This window comes from Phasianus colchicus, chromosome 5, assembly GCF_987193195.1.
Source record: "Phasianus colchicus chromosome 5, bPhaCol1.hap1.1, whole genome shotgun sequence".
In the NCBI taxonomy this organism is placed as follows: Eukaryota; Metazoa; Chordata; class Aves; order Galliformes; family Phasianidae; genus Phasianus; species Phasianus colchicus.
In genome coordinates, this window is record NC_143440.1 from 38480211 (window position 1) to 38499094 (window position 18884).

At 41.1% G+C, this 18884-nt stretch overlaps 1 protein-coding gene across 1 annotated transcript; it reads left to right on the forward strand.

Moving 5' to 3' along the window:
• Window positions 1–7247: 7247 nt before the first annotated feature.
• SSTR1 (somatostatin receptor 1) lies at window positions 7248–9706 on the forward strand. Its single transcript, XM_031593246.2, has one exon. It carries the CDS (start codon window positions 7452–7454, stop codon window positions 8628–8630), a length of 1179 nt encoding a protein of 392 aa, XP_031449106.2. The 5' UTR covers window positions 7248–7451; the 3' UTR covers window positions 8631–9706.
• Window positions 9707–18884: the final 9178 nt, after the last annotated feature.

The following is an 18884-nucleotide window of genomic DNA, read 5'->3' on the forward strand; positions in this document are numbered from 1 at the left end:
GCCAAGTGTCGGGTCCTGCATTTTGGTCACAGCAATCCCAGGCAACCCTACAGGCTTGGGGAGGAGTGGCTGGAAAGCTGCCTGATGGAAAGGGACCTTGGTGTGCTGATGGACAGTGGGCTGAATGTGAGCCAGCAGTGTGCCCAGGTAGCCAAGAAGGGCAATGGCATCCTGGCTTGTATCGGGAATGGTGTGGTGAGCAGGACTAGGGAAGTAATCCTGCCCCTGTACTTGGCACTGGTGAGGCCTCATCTCGAGTACTGTGTTCAGTTTTGGGCACCTCAGTACAGAAAGGGCATTGAGGTGCTGGAGCAGGTCCAAAGGAGGGCAACGAGACTTGTGGAGGCTTGGAGAATGTGCCCTATGAGGAGAGACTGAAGGAACTGGGGCTGTTTAGTCTGGGGAAAAAGAGGCTTGGGGAGACCTTATTGCTCTCTTCCAATATCTGAAAGGTGCTTACAGCGAGAGCAGAGTTAGTCTCTTCTCAGTGGGGACAGGTGACAGGACGAGGGGAAATGGCCTTAAAGCCATCTCAACTTACCCTACCAGGGTAAGTTTAGGTTGGATATAAGGAAACACTTCTATACAGAAAGGGTTGTTAAGCACAAGAATAGGCTCTCCAGGGAGGTGGTTGAGTCACCATCCATGGATGTGTTTAAAAACCGTTTGGATGTGATGCTCAGGGACAGGATTTAGCAGAGGGTTGTTAGTTAGGGTAGTACAGTTAGGTTGTGGTTGGACTCGGTGATCTTTAAGGTCTTTTCCAAACTGAGCAATTCTATGATTCTGTGATTCTATGAAGAATGCTATATTAGCTACAGTGTCTGCAGCTGTAATTGTATATAAATTTTCTCCTCAAAAGTTACATCTGAAATTATACAAATCTTGCAAAGGTGAGATAATTACAGTTAAATCAGTTCTGCTACCGGGGTTATAAGCAGAACACTTAATGTTTTCAAATGCCATGAATGCCCATAGGAATCCAGTCACAGATCCATGCTTCCTTCCCTTTGAAGAAACACCAAGGTGTCCTGCCTGTTCAGGTGTGCTATAATAATGACTAGCATCTCAGTCAGAAGAAATGTTTTGCCCCTGAATGGAATATCTATTACCATGAAACTTCAGAGACCAGACCCAATTAATATAATAATGCTCAGCAAAGTCAATAGAAACATAGCAAATTTCACTAGCTGAAGCCCTTGGAAGATACCCCTACTTCCAAGCAAAAAATAAAGCACGCATCTTCTTGCCATTGATATTTAAGAACTTCATTTAATTCCTTCAAGGTGAGGAGTTGAACTTTCTTGCTTTTTAATGCAACAGGTTTTTGTATTGGATCATGCACTGTAGCATAGAATGATGTAATATTATTTGGGGAAAATCACTTCTCAGCTATTGTTTTTCTGGCTAGAACAGCATATACAACTCCCTAATTCTTTAGAAATAGTCAAGTTAATCAAGCAGTAAAATAATATTATATTCAGATATTATATCTGCTCTGCTCCAGGCAGGTTTTAACTAGGCCTGATGAAAATCTGTTAAATATATTTTGTCCATGATGATCTTTACAGCAAAAATATATTCAGCTGCACCTACTGCTGTGGCAACTTTCCACCAAGTAATTTTCCTAAGGGAGGCAACGATTAAAATTGAGATCCCAGCCACTGATACATCAATTCAAACCCAGTTAATTACAAGTCGATAGAATTACTCAGATTTGGAAATGTGTATATGAGATCACAATCTGGCTCTATATCTTACATTGTTTGCTAGAGCAGCCTCACTTTTGAGAACATGGGGAGTGTGCTGACAGCACATGTATTCAGCCTTCAGCTCTTCTGAGAAAATACTAGCATAGAGCAGTTTGTTGTATGATTTTGCCAGATAATTGATTTCAATAATGGTACTGTTTTGTTTATCAGTCACTGCACTAGAAAAAGTGATGAAGTGAGGAGAATTGCAATGCAACAGAGCTTTTGTCAACCATTTGGTTTTAATATTTTCAGCAAATAAATCTGAAATAAATGCATCTGGATTGAGAGACAGAGGATTGTTTGTGTGTTCACTAAGCCACAGCTTGACACTTTCTCTGATGAATTTGGTTTAAAACATCTGTTTCTACAGAATATATGTTAATTTCTCAATTAATTGTAAAGTTCAAAAGACAAAATTGTCCTTTTAGGAGAAAATGCTTTCTAACATACCATTATAATGAATCACTCCCATCTATCAATTTACACTGGATTTTCAACCATAACTAAAAAACAGTGTAAGTTTACACACTCTGCTAAAGTAAAATGATAATCAGAATCGTGTCATCTCAGATACAACAGCTGTATTAAAACAAAAACATTTTATAATATGTTGACATTCATTGCAAAGTTAAACTCTCTGCTGACTCATAGCTGACTCCAGTGATACCTCTCATAAAGCAAGACAGAATTTACATCTGAGTGGTTTAAGTGGCCCAAAATTTTCTATCTTAATAAAAAAGGTAATGAAAAATGTATGACTCCCCAAAATGTGCAATCTATATGGGTACTGAATGATTTATAACAAAACTGTAACAGATCACAATTCAACTGATTACTGAAAATACATAATATTTTGCTATTTTGTAGAAATTAATGGTTGTAAAAGAGCATTCAGTCTTTAAGTTCTCAGCAAGATTTATTAAACATTTGGTTCGAATGTTGTATAGGGTATCTGTAGTTTGAACAGGAGACAGTTAACTGAATTATTCAGTGGAACATCATCAACATGACTCAGTCTACCAAAATTCTTTTGAATTTCCTGAATTTTCACAACGTATAAAAATTAGAGATATTTCACAGCCTACTGCAGCACTGTAGCAATGAAAATTTGAAAGATATTGATGATAAACATTCATATATTTCCCAGGTTTTAAAATATATAATACTATATCCTAAGATTATTTTTTAGTGTCTTGGCATGGTGACTCTAGACAAAATACATCTTGATTGACAGAAAACATATCTGCCTTGTGAGCCATTTCTAGGGTCCTTCCAGGTGGGAGACTTTGACATTCAAGGTCAGGCTGGATGGGTTCTGAGCAACCTGATCTAGCTGTAGATGTCCTTGTTCATTGCAGGGTAGTTTGAGTAGACAATCTTTAAAAAGGTCCCATCCAAATCAAGCAATTCTATTATTCTATGAATTTCAGAGGAGTAAGTGCTCTATCAGCTCGTACAAAAGTTTGTCTGGAGCTCCAACCACAAGGTGATGAAGCTGTGATTTATACAGTCTGTTTGATTTTTGTTGCCCATCTCTCCAAAATTACCTTCCATTAACACAAGCAGAGGAATGGGATGAGCTGTACCTGAGATGCCTAGCCACAACCCAAAGGAGTGACCATGTGCAGCCTCCTTCATCACTTGTCCTTTCACCTTGCTTCTGTGCTGCTACAGGCTTCACTCATATCATTCTTAACCCTAACTCTAACCCTTGGCAAGGGCTGAGCATTAGGTCTAGGCTGCCCAGCATGGCCCAGAAGTGAGATTTTCTGGAGATAATTCATTTTTCACTTTGCCAGGGGAGGCAAGTCTTGCTAAAGAAAGATGTATTGAAATTCATCTGCATGCATCCTAGGCAGACCTACAGCCTGTGTTGAGATGATCAAGCTGCCTTTCCCCTTCTTGTGGCAGAACCTTTATAATCACAAACTGAGACCACTAGTCTATTCATTACAGAGAAATCCTTAGGTTAAAAATGCAACCATAAAAAAAAAAAAAAAAGAAATCTAAGCATGTTTTCATATTAGAGTTTATATGTATTAGAATTTCTTCTTTACAAGATATTTCTACTGTCATCTATTTCTTTCATTTTGTGAGGCTGAAATGAGTCAGTGCTGATATTTATAATGGTATTATATCATTGTTTGGATTATAAAATACATTATTTCTATTGAAGCATTGCTTCTTTATCGTATAGTTAAAGTTTGAAATATCCACTTTTGAATCATGAGCAGTAGAGGACTGAATGTTGGTCTAGAATTTATCAGTAAAATATATGCATTGTGATAGCAAAATTTGTTCAAATGACAAGGCAGGCAATCAACTTCTTTTTGGAAAATGGCAGCATTCTCTAAAGTGAATGTAATTTTCCCTATCTGTGGAAAAGAGACATAGAAGTCCGTGTTATAAATTGTGCACCCGGCACTTCGTTATAATGATAACTACAATAATGTTTTGTTTTTCTGGGTATATGCATCAACGAGGTGTGTGTACGATGCCTAATGAGGTTTGTACTTCTGCAGGAGTACCAGTTTACAGGTAACTGATTTTGAATCTTTGCAGTAAGAAAGAACACTGCCCAAATTTATTTTCATAGAACAGTTTTTACTGATCATCTGGTGCGGGGCCCAGCCAACTGCTTGCATTGATTAAAATGGGACAAATGAAAAAGGAAGTGTCTAATACACCTCCATGAGTGACTTTGTTTATGCATATGCAGATACAATGGAGGGGAATGTGGACAAGAACTTATATTTTGTGCTGACGACATTGCTATCAATCAGTCTCAAAATCAATTGTTTTTGCTCTTATCTTCACAGAGGGCAATACAAAAGCATTCAGATTCATAGTGAAGCTACTGTTAAATGCCAATTTATAACAATATGAAACAAGGAAATCCTTTATACAACACTCTGTATATAAATATTCCTCAAAAGAAATGCTCACGTAAACAAAAATTGGATTATAGTTGAACTATAGGTTTTCAAAAAGACTGAAGTGCTGCAATCAACCAGATGTTCTTGCTGATGGGTTTGCAGTTATTTACTTAAGCTCCTCCTCATGTCAGTGACTGAAAGCTGATTCACATTCTCCCAGAATATAAATTTTAATGAATATCATTCTCCAGCTGAATTTATGTAATTGTGGAACAGGGGCAGATAACATGCTGCAAATAAAGTTTCCGCATGGTGTAGTTAAATATAAATCTTTTCACTGTATACTGGAAGTTCTGATGCTAACACATGAGAATATGCAATCTCTGAAACCCAAATTGTATGGATGAATTTTCTCAAGAAAATTTGTATGACATCCCCAGGTGCTCTAACATCTAGCTAGTCATATACAGTGATGATCCTTACAGTGTTAATATCATTTGCAAAGGTGACTCAGTAAAGGTATTTCTACATTTGAACATAAACACAAAAAAAACTCAAGATGACCAAAAGCCACAAAGAATATAGTTCAAATAGAACTACATGCAATCACAACAACTGAGTGGAGTGGGGCTTTTTTGCTGTTTTTTTTTTTTTTTTTTTTTTTTTAATATTATTATTTGGGGGGGGAGGGTGTTGATTTTTTTTTACTTGTTTTTATCTTAAACTGTTAATTTCTGGGTAAAATTTTATATAGATCCTTATTCTCTTTTCTTCTTGATCACGGAAGAAAAGGAAACGGTTTGCTTAAGGCATCTGCAAAAGGGTGCGTTTGTTAAACATAATGCCTATAACAAGGTGCCAAAGAGCACACGTTTGTTCCTTTGCTGCACCAAGGTGTATATAGCCTGGAAGTGATGACTGACATGAGGAAAATCAGCAAGACTACGTGTGTGTGTTGGAATAGCTGTTGGTGATATTTGGTTATAATGAACTGATTTTGCGTATCTGCATATTAAAGTGGTGGGTAGTGATAATATGCATAATTGTGAGGGTGGGAAGACAGTGATAATGGGATTTGTGAACTGTAGGAGGTGATGGGTATGCACAGTAAAAAGAGTAGGTAGCGAGGACGCATGCATGATGCTGAGCATAGTGATGTTAGGGGCATATGCACTGTGGTGATATTTATGTGGCATGGACCTGCTGCTCATGGAAAAGTAGGCAGTAATCATAGGTGAGTTCATATGAAGAAGCAGATTGGTCTCCATAAAGGTGAGATGTGCTCACACATACAAGTAGCTGCAATAGACAGAATAAGTAGATATTGGTTTTGTTTTTCTCTTTTGCATATGTATGTGCTGAGGGAGTTTTGATTCAGTAAGCAATTGTGGTGCATGTGTTAGTGAGTAACTGGTTCATACAGAATAGGCAGGTGGTGGTTCTGTTTGGAAGCTGGCAAAATGGTTATATGTAAATATAAGAGCAGACTGCATGGAGTGACTGCATGTATGGAGCAAAGAGACCTGATGCCTGGAAGAAGGTGTGGATATGAAGGTGACCAGTGTCTGCCTAGAGTGCTAAAATGCGGATCTAGGGCATGCTGATGGTGTTAATGTGTGTTTGGAGCTGGTAGCGTGGATGAGGTGCATGAGGAATCAGTGTCTGACTGGGCACAACAGCATGAGTAGCGATTGGTTTTGATTGCATCTGTCTAGGATTGGGGTGCATGTACAAAACAGCACAATATGGGTCAATGTGTAGAAGCAGTTTGTCAAGGCACATCCTAGTCAGGGATATGGATGTGTTTTAAGTGGAGTATTAAGGGGTGTGTGTGTGTGTGTGTGTAGCAGTGGTGATCTAGCATGTGGTGGTTCCATTTGAAGTGATACCATCAATAGAAGCAGTATGTGAGGGGACAGAAGAGTGGACAGATGGTATCCTTGTGTGGCAGCATAGCTGGGATGTTCTTGGCACCATCATGGTGCAGATAGCAATGGTGAGTATTGGTGCTCAGTCAGAAGGTGTGCTAAGGTGTGAGAATGGGACAAGGCTCAGGACATAACATGTAGAGCAGGGCAGGGCAGGGCTGTAAAGTATGGGATGCCATTTACATGTGATGTCCGACGATGGAGGTGAGATAGAATGAGGTAGAGAGCATGGAGCTGTGTGTTGGTAGGAGGTGCAGGCATTGCAGGTTCCTGGCAGTGCTCAGCCCGAGGTTGTGGAGCATGTACTCAGTGCCGTGCGTGGTGGCAGCTCTGTGGGGTGAGCAATGTGGAAGGTGCAGAGAGGAGAACACAGCAGCTGTGTGGGAATGAAAACTGCCCGTCCATCCAAGACCCAGGCTTTTATTCTTGAGAGGGAAGTATGGTCCTTCTGCTCCGGGTGCCCCCGGACCCAAAGGCCATGGACTATGGAGGGGCAAGAGGAGATGCTGGCTTTGTTGGAGCCACTGAAAAGCGGGAGAGCAGCTCAGGATGAAAAGAGGCAATACAGCGTAGGGCAGGGGCAGTGCAAGCAGCCGGGGGGGAGCTAGGAGGCGGGAGGTGGGGAGGGACACCCACTAACGTCTCCTCCCGCATTTTTTTCTTTCCCTCCTCCTTTCGTAGCCGGTGACGCGCCGCTGCCTATTAATCATTCACCAGCCGGGGAGCAGCGATTCCTGCGTTCGGAGCGAGCGGCGCCGGCTGCCGCCTCCGTCCGTCCCCGCGCCCGCAGCACCGCACGGGAGGGAGCCCGCCGGTAGTCCGCCGCGATGCTGCGCCCGGCGAGCGGCCGGAGCCAGCCGTGCTGAGCAGGAGCGGGGACGTCCGGGCGGGGTATGCTCCCCGATGGCACCTGCACCAGGCTCCCGGTCGGTGCAGGGGGCCATAGCAGCGGCAGCCACAGCGGAGCCAGCGGCGCCTTGGAGGAGGCGGCGGCGAGGGGCATGGACTCGGGCGGCAGGAACTCCTCCGATGCCCCGAACAGCACCCTGAGTGAGTCCCAGGGCAGCGCCATCCTCATCTCTTTCATCTACTCTGTGGTGTGCCTGGTGGGGCTGTGTGGCAACTCCATGGTCATCTACGTGATTCTACGCTATGCCAAAATGAAGACGGCCACCAACATCTACATCCTTAACTTGGCCATTGCGGATGAGCTGCTGATGCTTAGCGTCCCCTTCCTGGTCACCTCCACCCTGCTGCACCACTGGCCCTTTGGCTCTCTGCTCTGCCGCCTGGTGCTCAGCGTGGATGCCATCAACATGTTCACCAGTATCTACTGCCTGACTGTGCTCAGCGTGGACCGCTACATCGCCGTGGTGCACCCCATCAAGGCGGCCAGGTACCGCCGACCCACCGTGGCTAAGATGGTCAACCTTGGTGTCTGGGTGCTTTCCATCCTCATCATCCTGCCCATCATCATCTTCTCCAATACAGCGGCCAACAGTGATGGAACGGTGGCTTGCAACATGCTCATGCCGGAGCCCACCCAGAGGTGGCTGGTGGTCTTTGTGGTCTACACCTTTCTGATGGGCTTCTTGCTACCAGTGGTGGCCATCTGCCTCTGCTACATCCTCATCATTGCCAAGATGCGCATGGTGGCCCTGAAGGCTGGCTGGCAGCAACGCAAACGCTCGGAGCGCAAGATCACCCTCATGGTCATGATGGTGGTGATGGTCTTTGTCATCTGTTGGATGCCCTTCTACATTGTGCAGCTGGTCAATGTCTTTGTAGAGCAGGATGACGCCACCATCAGCCAGCTCTCTGTCATCTTGGGCTATGCCAATAGCTGTGCCAACCCCATCCTCTATGGCTTTCTCTCAGACAATTTCAAGCGGTCCTTCCAGAGACTGCTCTGCCTCAGTTGGATGGACAATGCTCCGGAGGAACCCATCGACTATTATGCCACTGCCCTCAAGAGCAGGGCGTACAGCGTGGAGGACTTTCCCCCGGACAACTTGGAGTCAGGGAGCATGTACAGGAACGGCACGTGCACCTCCAGGATTACTACCCTCTGAGGAAGCATTCTTGCCCCCTGCCCTACCACCCCCCAGCAGGAGGGTGAGCGGAGCCAGGCTGTGGCATGGGGAGGCTGGGAGGGAGGGGGTTTTGATCCAGCCTACTGACAGCATCGTTTGGCAGAAGAGGAAGCAAAGAAAACCCCACGTCCTTGGTGTGCTGCCCCATTCCCCTTGCCTCCTTTGAAACTGGGTGCATTTGCTGATGCTTTGACACCCCCTTAGTAAACTGCCGTGCATAGGATCTGGCAGCCAGGCTTTACTAGCCCCGTCTGTCTGACAAGCAGGTCCCACAAAAACTTTCCCCTTCTGTACAGGTCCCCTCTCCTTCCCCTTAGCTGGTGGGACCCCCTGCCACCAAGCAGAGCCTGCTTGAGGTCAGGTTCAGACTCCCTTGACCAGCAGCAAACCTGCTCAGCATCCATGGGTAGGCACCTGCCAGTCAGAGAGCAGAAAAGCTGGGAAAGGTCCCTCCTGAACACATCTGCCCTCTCCCGGAAAGCAGTCTCTCCCTGCCTCCCCATGGGGAAAAGAAAAAGAAGGGAGCAAAAAGGCCCCAAGAAAAGGAACAGCTTTTGCTCTGCAGACAGCTCCCACCTCCCTGGGGTTCAGGCTCTGTGCTGCGATCACAGGCAGCAAAGCAGAAAAGGCTCTTCAGAAAGGAACCTGATTGTTGCAGTGCCTCAGAACTCACAGCAGGATGCCAGTAACTGGAGGTGATGGGTCTGTGACCCACAGGGACAGAACTGAGCTGGGGGCAGGAGGAAGCTTTGGCCTGGGAGAGGTGTGAGTGTGTTCCTCTGCACGATGGAGTGTGCAAGTAATAAAGTTTAAGGGGAGCACTAGACTGTGAAGTTATTGTCTTGCAGTGCTCCGCTGGCCAGGAAACAGTGATGAAGGGACTGAGGCAGACTTCAATGACCTGAGTGGCCACAAAGTCACTTTAACTGATATGGAAAAAGGGGATTTTGTTCAAAATCTCCACCAGGCTTTTAAATAAATACTTGACAGAAAAGTAGCTGTTTGACAATAGCTATTAGCCTAGCTCCAGTTTCTTCTGTTGCACTAAAAAGTGATAAAATGGGTTTCATAAGTTGCCAATGTAATATACTGGCCCAGAGCTTCAGAATGTTTCATTTCTGAGAAGTGTTGGTTTTAGTGTGTCAGATGTCTTTTTATTTGATTTTTTTTATTCTTGTCACTGTGCTGTGAATGTGTTTCTCTGAAGCAATTTATGCTGTGTACTTATGTCTGTGGTGGCTACCTGCAAGAGTGCTTTTAAAAGGGGCAATGCTCAAGAAGGCTTCTTTTCAGAGAAAAAGGTTGTGACTTTTTCTAATTCTTTCATCTACATTGTCTCTCCCCAGAAAAACTCTCTAGAATTTTCCCTTTTTTTCCCCCTCTGAAACAATACTTTCCCCATAGACAAGTGAGGATTTACTGTTTGATAAATGACAGCTGATTAAACAAACCCTTCTCTCCCGGCTCCCCTCATCCCAGCCACACACACCAGGATGAACCATGTTGAAACAAACAGCTCTGTCAGTTTGTTTTCTACCACCTGTATTAACAGTATCATGCAGTGGCAGGTGTCCCAGTAGCTGTGACAAATCACTTTTCCAGCTCAGTGCTGTGGTGGTATTAATTATAACTGCTGAGAGTTTGAAGCAAGGGATTGGGAAAAATCCTTGGTAGCAGCACACCCATACCCCGTGCTGGTAGAAGTGCATGCCATGCTGAGGCTGGCAGTGGAAGCATCCAGTACCTGGTGGTGGACATACTGCAGGTTCTTGTTAAAAGGTATCTTTAACTTTGCTCAACAGCAGTAAGCAGGAGACTACTTTGTGCATTTCTTTCACCAAAAATTAGGTACTGTTAAATGAATGTATAAATTTAGTATTTCAAAGTTGTTTGATTCAAAGCCCATTGAAATGAGAGAAGAAATACTACTTCATTTAAGTGGACTCTGAGTCAGCTCTGTTTAGTTCCAAAATTGCTGATGTGGAAGCTGTTACATCCTTATTAAAACATTTTGTGAAAAGCTTTAACAAGTGTACAGTTTATTTTCTTTTACTTCTCAGTGGACTTCATTTAAAGAAAGCATACAAATACGAGTTTCAGTAATGATTTGCAAGCACATACGGGGAAAAATAGAGCCAAATCTCTCAATAAGCATATTTAACTTTCCACAGAGACCAAACATCTGTCAAATGCCCCACGCTGCCACATGGTGCTATTTGTTAAGCTTCACTTAGAAACTCACTCGCAATCTCTTCAAAATGGTATAAATTTCTTTTTTCACCCAGGCATCCTGCTATGTAGGATCAGACTAAACAGAGTCAGTCTACGTTCTACTGCTGGGTTTGTTTAACATTAGGCACTATGAAGCAAAAGTGAAGGAGTGGTAATTCATATCTGATATTCAGCTTTGATGATAAGGTGAGCCTAGTTTGTCACTTAAAAAAAAAAAAACTCCACGTGAATAAAAATCTTTGCCTTAAGTTGTTATGGATTTCTGCGCGCCTTCCAGCACAGGCATTCTAATTTCAGTTCTCCCAGACAGAGAGCAGAGGGCTGCCCGCAGGCAGCAGAGCAGCTGGGATGCTGGTGGCACAGCAGATGGCAGGCTTTCCTGCGCAGAGCCACGCAGCCAGCACTGCTGCTGTGGCACTGCCTGAAACATTCCAGGTAGCTTCATATGGAAACACAACCTACTTATCCCAAACTAACAGCTCTTCCTGCTGTTTTTCACTCCGAGTTTTGACTTTGGCAATAGGAAAGGTGATCAAATGCTGCAAATCATTCTTACTTTGCTTTGGGAAACACATTTAGATTGTTCTCTATTATTACCCTAAATTTTAGGACGTCTACCAGAAAATAGGTTGTCCTTGTGAAATAGTGCCACACACCAGAAAACAAACAGAACACTACTAAGTACTTTCCAAATTTCAAATGAAAATCTATAAGATTACATATGAAAATTATTTGTTATGTATTAATGCTTAATGCACTGAAAAAAAAAAAGTGCCATAATTTCTTCAAGACATTTTGTCTCTTTCTGCAGCCAAAATAACAAAAATAATCTTCAAGTAGGCAAACCATAGTTTATAACTAGTAGTTATAAATGTTATGTTTATATATGTTGCTGCATATTTCCCTAGGAGTTTAATATTTTAAAAATCTTTACTTTTATACACCTCATCATCACAGAAATTGGTCCCCTGTTGCTGAATCCCAAGCAACTTTTGCTATGCTTTGTTTAACCTGTTTAACTCTGCATAGCATGTGTCAGACTGGATCAGTTCCCCGATGCACAAAGAGCAAATGGCCTTTCGTGTGGATTTTCCTAGTGCATACACCAGGTACCTCTGCAGCACTGTCCCACTCAGAGAAAGGCAAGTGTGAAATGACTCTCCTTCCTCACTAGAATTTCCAAGAAGTACTAGAAGTGCAATAAAGAAGTTTTAAAGTCCTGCAACAAATGCAGGAAAATAATAATAATAATTAAAAAAAACCAAATAAACAACAAAAAAGCCCACAAACAAATAAGCAAACAAATAAAACCACACAACCCAGGAAAAAAAAAAAATAGCCCATCAAATAATCAATCCAGTGTTCTAAACTTCCTCCCCTAGAAACCTTACCTGACTCCAGGAATCTACAAACAACAATATTAACTGAATCTCTAGAGGAGAATAAAGTCTTTTTACTGCATTATAGATTCATGGCTTCCATCTCTAACACAGAACCCCACTGGACTTATAACCGCAAACTAAGACACAGGAAGAAGCAGTAATTTACTAATTTGATTTCTCTTAGAGAACAATGCTTTGAAATGTTATATTTTGTAGAGAGAAATAGCTAAGAACAGAGAAAACAGAAAGCATTATAAAATGTCTAGCTGGCTGGTGAAACACCAAGCACAGCTTTCACAAGATGCTTTTCCACAAACCCCATCTTCTGACTCTGTTTCACCAAAACCCAAAAATCTGGTTTTAGCAGAACAGGATGGCATATCCTTCCTGAAACGTGTGGCGTTTCATCTCCACTCTGGACTGAATACATCTGTCATTATTTGCCTATCATTCCCATGACAGCTAGTCACCTTGAAAGCAATATCAATGTACAAAAGGCCCATTTTACTCTTTCTATTTCAAATAAGCCTTTTCTGCATAGGTTCTCGTACCACACAATATGATTTGCTCTGCAGTATCCCTCTGTAGGTTACTGAGCTTCCTAGTTATAAGGGCTAAGATAAAAGGGCCACGATGCATAGCACAGGGCTGTGGAGGAATAGCTCCAAATTATCTTGTTTATGACTGGGAAACTGCTGTTTGCCATGAGGACTGCTGTAACTGAATTGCATTTACTCCATTTATACTGCTGCTGACATTGCTGGTTGTTTTTTTTTTTTTTTTTTTTGCCTATCCAGCCATGAACAGGGCAACTGATGGGGAAGCTCCGAGCTCCTGCAATGGTTCTGCAGTTCTCTGTGCTTCATGGAACCAAACAGTGCTGGATAAAGTCATTGTGACAGGCTGAGGGAAGGCAAGGGCCATGGATTCACCCAATCTATGCAGGACTTGCAGATACTTGCATTTCCAATGGCATGTTCAAGTGATTGCTGATCAGCTGGAACAGTTAAAGATGCAGCAGATTCCAGTTGCTGAGCAATCAGTTAGTGCTGTTTTACTATATGGGTATTGCTAAGTCCTTGCTTCACTTCCGTGCTGCTTTGATGTACAGAGGAAAGGGAAGTGTTAATTCTGCTAGATGTGAGTCCATGGCTGGAAAATTTGGAGCTGGTGGGAAAAGAAACTCTTGGAGGAAAACCATGTTTGAGTTAGACTTGGAGTGGTCGCATTTGCAGATACCCATTTGATGGCCACAAAATTTGGAAATTGTCACAATGAGCTGCATATGAGAGGGCCAGAGAGCTCCAGTTTTAGGAAAACACACCCCAGGCCTAAATGGGCCAACCACAGCTTCTCTCAGCCATCTCTATCTGAGGTCTTAATCAGGAAGCTAAAGGAGGCTATAATTATGGTCTTTTCTTTACTTAATTAAGTCAAATAGGTTATAACACGTTGAAACTGAATGCAAAAAGCACTTTCGCCATCACAGTACCAGCAAGAGAATCATTTCGCCATCTGATTCCATTAAATACAGACATAGATGGATCTTGTTCCTCTCTCCAGTCAATAAGAGACAATCCATGGATAAAAGAAAAATTCAAAAAGCACTGGTTTATTGAGCAGAAAATCAATACCAGTGTTAGTGAGTTTATTTTCCTAACATTACAGCAGAATCATTTTATATACCAGAAAGAGAAAAGATGTTTCTAGAAGCTAAACTGACTGTACAACATTATAAAGCAGATTTTTAAGGAGCTTTGTACATCTTCTTGATAAACTAGAACAATATTAAAACATATTTATTGTCTAATGCTCCACATGTCATCTTAAGGAGCTTTATGTATCCTTCTGAAAAACTGGAAGAACTTTGATACTAAAATATTTTTATTATCTAATGCCTCACATTTCCTATATCATTTTGTATTCCTTCTATGAACTTGAGTGTCTTCATAAAAAAATTTTGCTCACTGAAAGCTCTTGACTAGCATCTGTAACTTATTTCAATTAGGCTGTAAACTGCTACACTAGCTTCTGACCTACCTGGTCCCAGGTTCATGCCTTAGATTCATACAAATTAATTACATAAATTGATTACAAGACCAAATGAACGAACAAATGAAAGAAAACTCAATGAAAGGAATGATGAGAAGCACAGAAAATGGATTTTCTGATGGATCCTTTATTTCAATTTTTAAATCAGTAGCTGTTAAAGGTCACACTGAGAATCTAGAAGAAATTGAATCTCACCTTCTACTAATTGTGCTAAGGCAGGATGGTAAAAAAAAAAAAATCCTCATCAACTGACTGGCAGAAGAGTTATAGGAAATGTCTGTCTCATGAAGATTTAATAGGTGTGGGGAACATGGGGGGACATATATAACTGCCACTGTTATTCCTGTTGTTCATGGTGGAAACCAAGATAGAAAAGTTATTTTATGGGATGTTGTACAAGAACAGGCAGAACATTCCATGCATGTTCACAACTGGGCAAGAGACTGTTTAGATACTTGAGAACATACTTTAGATACTTGGTGGATATATGGCCACAACTGAGCACCAAATAGGAGAGGACCTCAGAACCTTAGAAAGAGGGAATCTGAAACAGAAATGGCTATGGAAAATACATAAACTTTCAACTGAAGTTGATTATGAAGTTCTGCTTTTGATGTCAGCTGCTATTTTCAAAGCTGGATGTTGCTTTAGAAGTCAGAAAGCATGTAGGTACTTTTTCTAAGAACCAAGAGATAATTTTAGTGCTTTGTGGAATGACTAGAAACTTAGGAAAGCAGTGCAGAAAACAGATAACCTAACATTTAAAGAAAATCTGTTATTTTCTATTTTTCAGATACATATGATTTCATGGGCTATTTCCTTTCATTCTTAAAATGGAAAAGTATTACCAAATTTGTGCTCAGCAAAAAGATCACCATACCAACAGGACAAAAGTGGAAACACTTTGTCCACTCTTTCACTATCACAAAATGAAATTTTCAGAATTTAAAAGCATCTTAGATACCATGATAGTGAAAACTATTTCCCAGAAGAGAAATACATACTCTTAAGAACAAACGGTGATGCTGATGTACTCCTCTCCAGAGATCTTCTAACTCAGAACTTAATATAGCCAGAAGGCATAAAGCTGCAATTCCCAAGGCAGATTTTTCTGATCTACAGAGGATTTCAGGTTTCTGCATACTCATTCACGAATGTTTCAAGTGAACAAAGATTTAAATGGAAGTAAGAGAATAAGCTTCTTACACAAGGAAGAAAGTCTCATGAATAATGCATGTTCTGTGTGGGAAGAATAGAGGTCTGTCCTATGGTCTCTGTAACTGCGTAAGTACAAATATAAGTGCTTCACCTGACCAGACAGATTTTTGCTCATATAAACAATTCCTACAATCTCAGATTTAACTAGGAAAGCCTGTATATATTTATGCTTAAAAAGAGAACATTTTTTTCTTTTTTTTAAGCACAAAAGAGGAAAACACACTGAAACCTAAGTTTGTGCTTTAGTACAGCAAAGTTGGCTTTAACTAACAAGCCAGCTCATCCAGTAGGATGTCCTTTTAGAGATCTAAATTGGACTTGTGTAATTGCAATGGATGCCTGCAGCATTAGCATGAACAATTTATCTGAAAGTAATGAGTGAGCTTTTATTACTATCTGATCATAGAATCATAAGGTTGGAAATGTCCTGCAAGGTCATTTAGTCCAACCATTCTCCCATTACCATTGCTATCACAAGTACTAACCATATCTCGTAGCTCCTCATCCAGGTACCTCTTGAACACTGCCAGGGACGGCGACTCCACCACCTCCCTGGGCAGCCATTCCAGCACCTGACCACCCTCTGAGAGAAAAAGTTTTTCTTCATGTCTAATCTAAACCTCCTCTGGTACAACTTCTGGCCATTTCCTCAGGTCCTGTTTGTTGCCTGGGAGAAGAGGCCAGATGTACAGACAAGCAGAACAGAAGTTGTTATATGTAAGGTGCAGGTTATCTAATAATGTCACTGAGTATAGGACAGAGCAAGGCATAAGGAACATATATGATATTATTGCTATATATGGTTTCCCATTCCAAGTAACATTTGGAATCTAGAAAAGAATTAAAATCAACTTCGTTTTACTTAAGACGACTAAGACATTTTGTTATGAATAAGTATTCTCTTAGGACATCAGAGTTGCTTCAAATGAATCTGAATCTGCTTCATCATCTCAGTGGCTAGGTATAAGTAAAAGAGAATCAAATCATTTAAAGTACCAGTTATTGCTGAGAAATGAAGGAGGTTTGTATTCTGAGTAAAAGCTGCATACTCCACGTACACACAACTCATCACTTCCTTGGAGAGGGAAAAATTTAAACAAGAACAAAGTGGAATGCTATCATGAGAGGCTAAATGGTAACTAAAATTACAGACATCTTCACTGATTCTTGGCATAATTAGGCTGACAACAGAAGAAATAGATCCTAATTTTGTCTTAAGAAATGGACAAGTATTTGGCTGAATATTGACTGCAACATAGCTAAAATGAACAATTTCAGGAGAAAAAAAGCAAAAAAAATTCATTATGCTAAAGCTAAATTTCAAAGCAGAGAGCTGCACATAAATTAAAAAGGTTGCTAAGATGAAATTTAAAGGAACAGCTGATAGGTAAAAGCTTGCAGGTGACACCAGGACTATTTAACGATAGGAGAACAGTGCATGTTACTCATCAAATGGGAAACAGTACAGAATAAAAATTACCTAATTTAAAGTTGAAACCAGCAAATAAAACAAAGGAAGAATGAACTTTGGCAAATAAATAGTAAAAATTTAAAGCAGGTCAAAAAATAAGAAGTAAAAATAAAACAAAAAAAGAGAAACATCTGCATAAAGAGATAGTAACTACTAATGAAAAAAATCTAGAAGAGGCAGAAACCAACCAGTGTGCTCACTGCTCATGAACACAAATCGTATTTAAGAATGTTTCGGGAAGAAAGAGCCATAGGGGAAAAAAAAGAAATCTTACTGTTTGTGCTCATTACAGACTATCCTTTTCTTTTGGAAGAGAAAGAAGGCATGGGTCTATGGAACTTCACCAGAATAAAAATCTGAAGGAGTTATGGAATAAATCAGAGAAAGGACAGTACAAAACCATCAGCAGCGGCTGATGTTTCCCTAAGAGTGCTGAGGGAATTCTGTAATGAAAGAGCTGCACTATCGATGGCGATAAAACCTGCTGGAAACCACAGGGCTCTCTCCTGGGGCTTATTCAGCTCAAATTTCTCATAAATGATCTGGAAAAAACAGAGATATACTTCTTTGAAAACACCAGCACTGTTCTCTGCAGTGGTCAAAACAAACACATGGTTATGTCGGTTGCTTTTAGAAACCACAAAATACAGTTAAACTGTCATAAAAGACAAAAAACATACCTGCCTCCTCAATAGCTCCTAAGTTTGGATTTCACAAAAAACAGTATAAGAAAAGATACAAGAAATAGAAGATGACAACCAGATCTATAGAATCTTTTCTAATAGAAGAGGAAATTGACTCCTCTTCTTGGGATAGAGCTGAGTGATAGACTCCATAGCAAAAGTGCAGAAAATGAAAGAGATAAACAAGTCTATTTTTTCATGTCACATATAAATAAATAGTGGCACTAATTGATACAGATTTGTTGTATGCCAAAACTAATACATTGGATCCAAACTCTGTTAGACAAACCAACGGAAGACTACCAAGTGTGTCATGAACTCAGCCTCAAACTCATTTTATAACCTGGTAGAGCATCTAGCAGAAGTGACTTGGAGATGTCAGATTTCCTATTTCCAAAAGCATTTGCCATTGTCAGAGACAGATTACAGAGGTTGAATGAGATTAAAAGTCACCTAAATATCTGTTCTTATGTTCTGTTCCAGGGAACAGTGTAAACCATTCTTATCAATCCAAAACACAAGAGCTACTGGTTGTGTTCCAAAAAAACAAATCTCACTTTCCTACGTACTACAGGCCATGTGCTTTTCCTTGATTAATGACCAAAAAAAAAAATCTTTGTTTGCAGACCACTGCACTTTGAATTTGAACAAATAAATATGCAACAAGAAGATGTTAAGGATGGAAAGGATACTTCCCTGACTTTGTCTATACCTTCCCAGCTCATCCAGGACCTACAGGATTCTTGCTCTTTACATTATCCATTAAATACTTAATGTCATTTGACTTTCATCTATCCTTTTGCCTCAGACTCATGATGTGAAAGGACTGGCAGAAGGGATAGGGCATAGCCAGTGTGAACCACCACTCTGCCTTCATTTTTATCTAAACAAAGCTGTACTTTTTGCTTACAGTATGGAGCAAGGAAAGAAAAGACTTGATAGCAAACAGATGACTCCCCACTCACATTCACGTCCAGTCCTCCAATGACAGAGCTCTGCAGGTCCAAGAAGGACCAGCTATGTATTGCTGGAGGGAGGAGTGGCATAAAGCTCAATCCAGTCTGAAGCACTGAGAAAGTGGTTACTTGTATCTTTGTGTTTACTTTTCAAATTGATTATACAGCAGTTAAATGTAGTAATCAGCACTCTGCAGCCTTGATAAACATCCACATCAAAAAAAAAAAAAACAAGAGAA

Coding starts and splice junctions, on each gene's coding strand:
- SSTR1 (XM_031593246.2), top strand. CDS start 7,452: ATGCTCCCCGATGGCACCTGCACCAGGCTCCCGGTCGGTGCAGGGGGC.